At 34.9% G+C, this 10,183-nt stretch overlaps 1 protein-coding gene across 1 annotated transcript; it reads left to right on the plus strand.

Annotated features, from left to right (window-relative positions):
- Positions 1-1,327: 1,327 nt before the first annotated feature.
- LOC103493036 (ABC transporter G family member 14) lies at positions 1,328-5,131 on the plus strand. Its single transcript, XM_008453653.3, has 5 exons — positions 1,328-1,625; positions 1,776-2,592; positions 3,104-3,280; positions 3,726-3,916; positions 4,361-5,131. The coding sequence occupies exons 1-5, from the start codon at positions 1,494-1,496 to the stop codon at positions 5,009-5,011; spliced, it is 1,968 nt and encodes a 655-aa protein (XP_008451875.2). The 5' UTR covers positions 1,328-1,493; the 3' UTR covers positions 5,012-5,131.
- Positions 5,132-10,183: the final 5,052 nt, after the last annotated feature.

Raw genomic sequence — 10,183 nt, forward strand, 5'->3', positions numbered from 1 at the left:
ACTTTGAGATTTTCTTTTTTCTTTTGTTAGTGACAAAAAATATATGTATGTTGGAGCTACCTATTAGTAAGAGTAAGAAAGATGTTAAAAACGTTGATGTTGATGATGAGATCAAAATTTCAAATTTTCACTTATATATATATTGACATATAAAATGTCGACACATGGGTGACAGATGTTTTTATCATTGGAAGAAATTATATAGAAGTTATTTCAATTAATTAATAGCGAAGTAAGTTACCTTATATGGTTCCAAAAAAGCAAACTAAGATATTTCCAAATATTAGATATATAATATTATTAGTACATTATATGACTTTATGTTTTATGAGTAATTATACAATATCTACAATATATGCCAAATAATCCTTAAAACATTGAGTATATTTGATTTTTGTAGATAATATTAATAACTTCATTGACATATTCGATAAATATTTTAATTGTCACTAAATTTTAATTTGACGACCTGAATAACACATAACAAATCCAAAGCTCAACATTGATGTATAATTATTTAAAAGTTTACTTATCTATTAAACGTATTATTTATCTCGAATATTAGATCAATAACATGTAACAATCCTAAGCTCAAGATTCTACCCAAGCTTCAAAATCGAGATAATTTGATAAGATAGCTTTTCGACATCTTTTTGCACAAGTTGGTCATGTTACCGTGCTTATCTCGAATGACAAGTGAAAATAAATATTATTATTTTTATTAATCAACATAGACTTTTATAACTATATAGTAAGTAAATATATATCCTTATCTCTTACTAATCAAGATAGACTTTTGTGTGGTATATGTCTTGTCCTTAAGTCAGATAGTTGTTGGAAAAGAGGACCTTATTAAGGAAGTAATGAATTGAATAACATAGCTTCGACTTCCACGAACTCCAATAACTATCGAAGTTTTACGGATTAAAAAAAAAACTTAGCTTCATCATTTCCTCCACACATCACTCTAATGTTTTTGAACTCTTAAAACGAAACAACTATATACTCCAAAATACAAACTTATTAACTTTAAACTTGAGAACTAAACGACGACTCATTGCATCCTAAACCCTCGAGGTTTTAGAGGGAGCTAGAAAGGGGTTAAGTAGGTTTAATATTAAAGAATGGTGAAGAAAGCAAGTGTGAGAATAAACAAAGAGAAAAGAAAAGGAAAAGCAAAGATGGTGGAATCCCATCAGGGGGAGAGAGAAATAAAAAACCAAAAGGAAAAGAAAAAGAAAGCTCCAAACTTTCTCTCTATTCATCAAAACCATAATCCTAACTTTCCCCTCTCTCTCTATATATTTCCTTTCTGCTCTCCCACTTTCTTTCCAACACTCACTACTTAATTAACTCTTTTATAATTTAGTACTCTCTCCTTCCTCTCTCTCTTTTTTTTGTCATTCCATTCCTTCTTACCTATACAAGATTATACAACAACACCGAGAGCTTGATATCGAATTTCTTCTTCCATTTCAGAAATTAATAGAAATATGTCTGACGTAGCTCAAAACGACGCCGTCTTGGCCTATCCTTTTCATGTTGACTCTCATAATACTCGAGCTAATAATAACAATAGCAATAATAATCTTCACCAACTTCCTCTCCTTACGGTTACTCTCAAGGTCCATTTCCTTTCTCTCTCTATTTTTTTTCTTCCATTTCTTAAACTTAAAAATATTCGATTTTTAGTACTGTTTTCTGTTAATTTAAGATGGAAACCAATTCGATGCCATTTTTTCTATTAATTAATTAATTTAATTTGGATTTTTCAGTTTGAAGAAATTGTTTACAAAGTGAAGTTAGAAGGAAAAGGCGGCAGTTGCTGGGGTGGCGGCGGCGGCAGTTCATGGGGAGCTGCGGCCACCAGAGAGAAAACCATTCTCAATGGCTTAAGCGGCGTCGTATTCCCCGGCGAAATCCTCGCCATGCTCGGTCCTTCTGGCAGTGGAAAAACCACCCTTTTAACTGCCCTCGGTGGCCGTCTCTCCGGTAAACTCTCCGGAAAAATAACATACAATGGTCAACCATTTTGCGGCGCCACCAAACGCCGGACTGGCTTCGTGGCGCAAGACGACGTCTTATATCCTCATTTAACTGTTGCGGAAACCCTACTCTTCACCGCTCTCCTACGCCTTCCTTCCTCCCTAACCGCCGAAGAAAAAGCCGAAGCGGTCGAGCGAGTTATCTCCGAGTTGGGCCTAACTCGTTGCCGAAATAGCATGATTGGTGGCCCACTTTTCCGAGGAATCTCTGGCGGAGAGAAAAAAAGAGTGAGCATCGGTCAAGAGATGTTAATCAACCCAAGCTTGCTTTTACTCGATGAACCCACCTCTGGTTTAGATTCGACCACTGCCATGAGAATCATCACCACAGTAAAACGTCTCGCAGCTGGTGGACGGACCGTCGTGACGACAATTCATCAACCGTCAAGCCGGCTGTACCATATGTTTGATAAGGTGGTTTTGCTGTCGGAAGGAAGCCCAATTTACTATGGTTCAGCTTCAAACGCCATGGATTATTTCTCCTCCATTGGATTCTCAACCTCCATTACCATTAATCCAGCTGATCTTCTTCTTGATCTCGCAAATGGTATGTATTAAAATAATTTAACGCATAACAAATTATGATCCAATGCAAGGAATTAAAAAATGATGTAGACTAGACACTAAATATTTTTCTTTTCTAAATATAGCTATTTTTTTTAGGTATAGCAATATGCATAAAGGGAAAGGAGAGAAAAAAAAAGGTTGGGTTGGGAGTTTTATTTTTATTTTTTAAAAGATGAATTTGTTTGTCCTTTTTTTTTTTTCTCTTTATAATACTGAAATCATGTGTAGGCCATTTACAATCACTTGGCCTACTTCTACACATTTTGATGCTTTCAAACCTTTTCCACTCATTTTAAAATTTGGACCCTTCCAACATCTCTTTCTTTAACCATCAATTATCAACCTTTAACAATCAATTATATATCCACTTTAATTTTTAGAATGATAATTAATGTCTTATCTATTAGACTCGTGTTAACCCGTATTTTGTAAAGAGAAATTTCTTTTATTTTATATTTAAATTTGATTGAATTACTTGTAATTAATAATAGGAATTGCCCCTGATTCAAAGTATGCAAATGAAGGAGGAGAGAATATGGAACAAGAGCAAAAGAGTGTGAAGGAAGCCCTAATTTCAGCTTATGATAAGAACATTTCCTCCACATTGAAGGCTGAGCTTTGTAGTTTGGATGCAAATAACTTCAACAACTATGCAAAAGATGCCTCGAGTAAGCTCGCAATCTTAAAACCCTTTTAGTTCTTTCTTATTTGTAAATATGTCTCGTTTTTAAAACGAAAGTTTGTTTGAAATGACTTTTAGAAATGTTCACTTTTAAAAAAGTCATTCCCAAATCCAGATAAAAAAGAAAAATATCATTTCTGACCCAATAAAACCATGAAAAAAAAAAAGTTTAGAAATAGGAAATGAGGGAAAATTGGATAATGAATATGACACCACCAACACACACCACACAATAACACCACTTTTTATATATCAATTAAAGTAATAAAATGTAAAGTATTATTAATCACCTTGTAAATTGTGATTATGTTTATGTATATATAATGAAATGAATAAAGAAGATTTTTTTAAGGAAAATGATTTGAAAGGAATTGGATTCCAATTAATAATTAATTGATTAAAAAAGTAATGTTTTAATAATGTGGGTGTAGAAAGAGAAAAGAGATCAAGAGAAGAGTGGTGCACAAGCTGGTGGTATCAATTCAGAGTGCTATTGCAAAGAGGGTTAAAGGAGAGAAGGTATGATGCCTTCAATAGGCTAAGGATTTTTCAAGTCATAAGTGTGGCCACTCTTGGTGGACTCCTTTGGTGGCACACTCCAACATCTCACATTGAGGACCGTGTAAGAATCTCTTTTTTTTTTTTTTCATTTCTTTTTTACCCTTCTTGGATTTAGGTTAAAGTATTGATAGAATTAAAATTACTATAATTCATCGATTTAAATGAAATACTTTGATACGTCAACTGATTAAATACGAGAATATTATGTTTATCTTATTTACAATCTTAGTCTGTATATAAATTCTAATTCTAGTGACCCCTCTCTAAATTTGTAATATATGTTATTGTTCTCTCTAACAATAAATTGTGTTCTCTTCTTTTGCGTCTATTATAGACTTAGTTAACATGTCAGTGCACTATGTAAATCTTTGTATTAATTTTCTATTGTCTATGTTTTTGTGCCTATCTTTATTAGTCAAATTTGTAGCATTAAGCTTTTAGGTTAGCCAGGTTGATTTTAATAATTTTGCTATTTCTAATAACTTCTACATGTTTGATGTTTCAGATAGCATTGTTGTTCTTCTTCTCCGTCTTTTGGGGCTTCTATCCACTTTACAATGCAGTGTTCACCTTCCCACAAGAACGTACCATGCTAATCAAAGAGCGGTCTTCTGGCATGTATCGTCTCTCGTCTTACTTCCTTGCTCGAACTGTTGGTGACTTACCTTTAGAACTAGCACTCCCAACGGCCTTCGTCTTCATTATCTACTTCATGGGTGGTCTCGACCCCCACCCTACTACCTTCCTCCTTTCCCTCCTCGTCGTCCTTTACAGCGTCCTCGTCTCACAAAGTCTTGGTTTGGCCTTCGGTGCCATCCTCATGGATGTCAAGCAAGCCACGACTCTCGCATCTGTCACCACCCTGGTCTTCCTCATTGCAGGCGGTTACTACATTCAACAAATCCCTCCATTCATTGTTTGGCTCAAGTATCTCAGCTATAGCTACTATTGTTACAAGCTTTTGTTGGGTGTGCAATACCACAAGGGTGACGTTTATGAGTGTGGGAAAGGGGAGTTTTGTCGGGTGGTGGATTTCCCGGCTGTTAAATCAGTTGGGTTGGACCGGCTTTGGGTTGATGTTTGTATAATGGCACTCATGTTGATTGGCTACCGGCTCATTGCATACTTGGCTCTTCATAGGGTGAGATTGAGATGAAAAATTAAGAGGGTTTTTTGGGTATGGTTTTATGTTTTGTAATTTGTTTTTGTTATGGTGTTGTGGGATGGAGATCAAATTTATGGTTTCTCTTTCTCTTTCTATAACTCTTTTGTTGAATGTTGTATCATCGAAACCCAAATAAGGGCAAAGTTGGAAGAGTCTTCACTTTCTTCGATCGAATCATCAGCTATATATATATATATATATATATATATATATATATATATATATATATATATATAGCTTTACAATGATGGTGATAATAGTATAACGTTGGATTAAATTTGTGTAGTTTTATGGTATGGATTTAGTTTCTGCTATGTTTGTATGATTTTAAGTAAACGTTGAGATCATATTTCCTCCTTAAATTTATTTTAGTATTTTAAACACACACATATAGTAAAATTTATTAAATTCTTCGAGTTTACTTAAGTTTATTTTTGTTATATAAAGTAAATATAGTTTAATTTGAATTTTTTCAATTCATAATAATTTCTCATTTAAAAATCATATATTTTTTTATCCGTTTTCTAATTGGTAATTATAATGTGTAGTAATTTTTAGAATAATTATTAAGTATGTAGCTATATTTTTAAAAAATTGCAAATATAGCAAAGTGTCTATTAGTGATAGACTTCTATCGTTGATAGACTCTTATGGCTTATCAGTGATAAACCAACATTTATTACATGGTCTATTCGTGATAGACCAATATTTACTACATGATCTATCCGTGATAGACTCCTATTATTGATAAATTTTGACAAATTTTGCTATATTTGCAATTTTTTTTTAAAATGTTACTATATATTTAATTATTTTGAATATAATTGCTATATTTTCATCTATCCCTTTTCTAATACATGTGTGTGTGCAAGTATGCATGTGATTGAACTCAATAAATTTGAAACTAGAAATGTGGGCTTCTTGTCGAGCTACCACAATGGCCAAAATGGCAAGACTAAACAACAAACTTAGCAATCAAAAATAGAAGGAAAAAAAAGCAAAAATAGCATAATTTTTAAGACTATTACGCTCATTTACAACGAACTTCAGTTTCTATGTTTACTTGCATTAAAAATTCCTTCACACAATTTTCTTTTTAACACAAACATTAAAATTCTCCTCCACTTAATGTATTACTTACTTTTTAAAACATACTGACAATTTAAAGTAATTAATTAAAAAGATTTTTATGCTCTAAATTTTGAAACCATACCAACAACTTAATGCATAGTTGAAGGATGTGTCTTGAAATTTGAAAGTACTGAATTAGAAGATTGCTATGAGATTTAATTTGTAATTTTAAGTTAAAAAAAAAGTTGTATATTTCTAGGTAACTTTTTTTTTTAAGTTTTGAAGCATTATTTTTTACCTTAAGTTTGTAATATGACCATGATTTTGATGCAAATAAAAATACGTTTTCATATAATTCTACATTTAAAATTGAAATATATATGAATTAAAAGTTTGATTTACAAACTAAAGTATTGTCTTGGTTTCCCTTTATAACGTCATTGCCCTGTCGTTGTCATCTACGTCACTACAAGAAATCGGGCTTTTTTCGACGACGAAAAAGACGTCGGCATAAAAGTCGTCGGGAATAAGAGGTCCTCCCGACGCATAAAGTAAGACGTCGGGAATAAGTGGTTTTTTCGATGCACAATTCACGCATCGGGCACAAGACATCGGGAAATAAGGGATTTCCCGATACCGACCTAACGTGTCGGAAAATGTCGTCGGGAAATATAGGGTATTCTCGACGCGTTAGGCCGACGTCGAGAAAGGCCTAGGTATTCCCGACGGCGTAAGTAGTGCGTCGAGAAAGGCAAGTACAAAGGCCTAGGTTTTCCCAACGCCGTAAGTAGTGCGTCAGGAAAGGTCTAAGTTTTTCCGACGCCGTAAGTAATGCATCGGGAGATCCCTGAATATTTATTTCGTTTCTGTTTTACACATAACTAAAAACGAAAGGAAAACGGAGAAGAGAGAAACATTCGTCGTCGTTCGTAGCTCGCCGCTATCCGTTCCATCGTCGTTGCCGTCCCTCGTCGCCGTCTACTATGATTGTAACTTCCTGAAATAGTTTTGATCGCTTTACTTTCTCTACTATGATTGTGCTGTCATCAATGTAAAGATTCCAACCTTTTCTTTGCTATCTTTCAAGTTCCTCTCTCTCCATTCTCACTTTTTCAGGATCCCGTTTGTCACCCTGTAGTTAAGTTAGTCAATGACTTTCTAAACATATATGTCTTAAATGATTTTTTTTTATTGAAACAACTTTCATTGAATGAATATGTGTGCGTCTGTGCATCATAGGGTTGGCCTAACATTGGACAAATAAGAAAAATCTCAAGTTTAACGAACATTTTCAAGTGCCTTTTCTCGAGCTATCAGTATAGTGTCGGTAAAACGGTTCCTTAACAAAGTTGCACGGTAAAGCCTGTCAGGGAAGGCTTTTCCGATGCAGTACATGGCGTCGGGAAAGCAAACGAGGCTTTTCCGACGTCGTGGATTGCATCGAGAAAGACGGCGTCGGGAGAGGCTTTCCCGACGCGTGACCAATACAGCGTCGGGAAAGCCTATCCAGACTCACTTCCCTGACGTTTGTCCCGACGCCAAGAACTGCGTCGGGAGATCCTTTCCTGACATGTTTTTCACTTCCCCTGACGTTTTTCGACGTCGGAAAAATCCTGATTTTTTGTAGTGTCAATGTGTTTTCGATTTATGTCGGTAACATTGAGTTGTTTGGTCTGCTAAATAATATGTTCTATATTTTTCAATGTTTGAGCACAAATTGAGCTTAAATCTTGTAAATTGAGTTCCATCGAGTAAGCATGTACATTTCGAACAAAATTATTCAGAACGATTACAAATAATATAATTAAATAATGTGCATGTTATAAAACTATAAAACAAATCATATTAAAATTCTTACCATGCAATAATAGTAAGCGCCATTAGGTGTGATAAATCATTTTGTAATTGACGTGTACTTGGAAAAATAGTTCATCTTATATAGTTGGCTCGTGTGTTGCTTCTCCTTGTATACAAAAATCATTTCGTGAATGCCATATTTTGATATACTTCGCATGAATCCTATGCCAATCTTGATCATGTTTGCCTATTAAATCAATTTAGTATAATATCGGGTCTGTATAAAACTAAATGTTGGTTGCATTTGCAGCATACCGAACTATCGTGACACAAGATTTGGTAGATGCATCTCAACGACATGAAAGTATATCATAGGGCCTACATAAGTCCAGACCACTTCACCATTATGACATCGATCAGAAAGCAATGTCATAATATCAGACATGTAATTAAGGTGACCAATTAATCTGTTAACAAAAAAAAAAGCAGAAAACATTTGGGTATAATACTCTACTACCTGATGTTTTCATAAGTCGATTAAATATCTGCCGATACGTCAACAACATATTTGTTGATTGTTCTGATGCAGGTACAACACCACTCCATCTAGTGTGTGAAAAAAATAACAATAAGTTGTAAATAGCGCAAATTTTATTAAAAAACAATCTATAAATAAAATAATACCTAAAACTCAAAGGTTGGGGAATTGAAGTTTGTAATGCAACTTGTGGTGCTATAATCGAAAATCTGTCATATGCCCATACTTGTAGTAGCAATAATGGCCTAACTATTTCTAAGGACTGTGCATTATTGGCTCGATACAATTTCCTATAAAGCCATGCAAGGCATGCATCACCCTAAGGATTAGGGGTGTAATCGGGTTGGGTTAGGTTGAGTTGGTAAACATTCTCAACCTAACCCATATTTTTGAGTTAGTTGGATTGGTAAACCGAATAACCCAAATTAAGTTTCCAACCCATATTTTTGAGTTAGTTGGATTGGTAAACCGAATAACCAAATTAAGTTTCCAACCCAATCCAACTCATAAAATATGGATTGGGTTGGGTTGTGTGTGTTCTTTTTTAAAAATCGTCAAAACTAAAATCAAAGAGAAAACGAAGTAAAAGGAGAAGAAAACTCAACACACAGAAGTTTAATCCCTTGAAAAATAAATAAAGAAATTCAATACTTGTGCAAAAAGTTGAAAAACTGATAAACAAAATACATTAAACACATCAAAGATAAACATATGATTCTCCTCTAGAGGGAAATACATGACACTAGAGTTAGTGATTCCATGTTTATATCTTCTCTAGACCTCTTCATTGTTGAAGCTAATTAGTTGTTGTGAAATAACAAATCATGCACCAAGTTGGATTAGAACCAAAGTCGTAGAAACATCACACTCTTGGTTCAAGAAGAGCAGCAAGAAAGCAACAGATCTAAACAATAAAATGATGGAAAAAAGTTAGAAAAGTAGAAAGGATAAATGATTGGGAAGCTGTAGATGGATTACCAAGAGATAATTAAACAGAATCCTAAAACAAAAAAGATTGAATGTTGATGGGAAGTGTAACGACCCAACTTTCCGGACTAAGCTGAGGTCACTACTCAATACCAAAACTCGACCACACAACATAAAATTCATAACGGACCGGTTACGATTTCTTAAAACGTTAGAAATATTACAAAAAAACAGTATCGGGCCCTATTTTAAATCACAGTCACAAAAGTTTCAAATAAAAACTCAGATCATCAACTCAAAATCACAAAACCACATATTCTAACAAAAAAACATCAGCAAAAGCAATAAGAAAACCAGACGCGTCCATATGGCCTTCACGCATCCTTCCTGCCTCTCGTCGGTCTGCCCCTCGCTGTGCCCTTACCTGAAAAGTTAAAGAAGAGAAAAGGGTGAGTATAAACATACCCAGTAAGGGACCCACTACTGGGCCCGTTAGGGGACAACAGTTAACTTCCTATTCGGGGGTACCCTACATAACAGTCTAGTGGTTCCGTAGAACGCCCATATCAGTCTAGTGCTCCCGAAGGATGCACACATCAGTCTAGTGCTCCCGAAGGATGCACACATCAGTCTAGTGCTCCCGAAGGATGCACCTATCAGTCTAGTGCTCCCGAAGGATGCACATATCAGTCTAGTGCTCCCGAAGGATGCACACATCAGTCTAGTGCTCCCGAAGGATGCACATATCAGTCTAGTGCTCCCGAAGGATGCACATATCCGTAAGGCACACTACCCCATAGATGAAGCTAACCGTTACCCCTCAGTCCATA

Source organism: Cucumis melo, chromosome 7 (genome assembly GCF_025177605.1).
Source record: "Cucumis melo cultivar AY chromosome 7, USDA_Cmelo_AY_1.0, whole genome shotgun sequence".
In the NCBI taxonomy this organism is placed as follows: Eukaryota; Viridiplantae; Streptophyta; class Magnoliopsida; order Cucurbitales; family Cucurbitaceae; genus Cucumis; species Cucumis melo.

Bases quoted from the DNA above. Each gene is read 5' to 3' on its own strand.
- LOC103493036 (XM_008453653.3), top strand. From the start codon at position 1,494: ATGTCTGACGTAGCTCAAAACGACGCCGTCTTGGCCTATCCTTTTCAT. The intron at 1,626-1,775 runs GTCCATTTCCTT...TGGATTTTTCAG, and splicing joins TCCTTACGGTTACTCTCAAG to TTTGAAGAAATTGTTTACAA. The intron at 2,593-3,103 runs GTATGTATTAAA...AATTAATAATAG, and splicing joins TCTTCTTGATCTCGCAAATG to GAATTGCCCCTGATTCAAAG.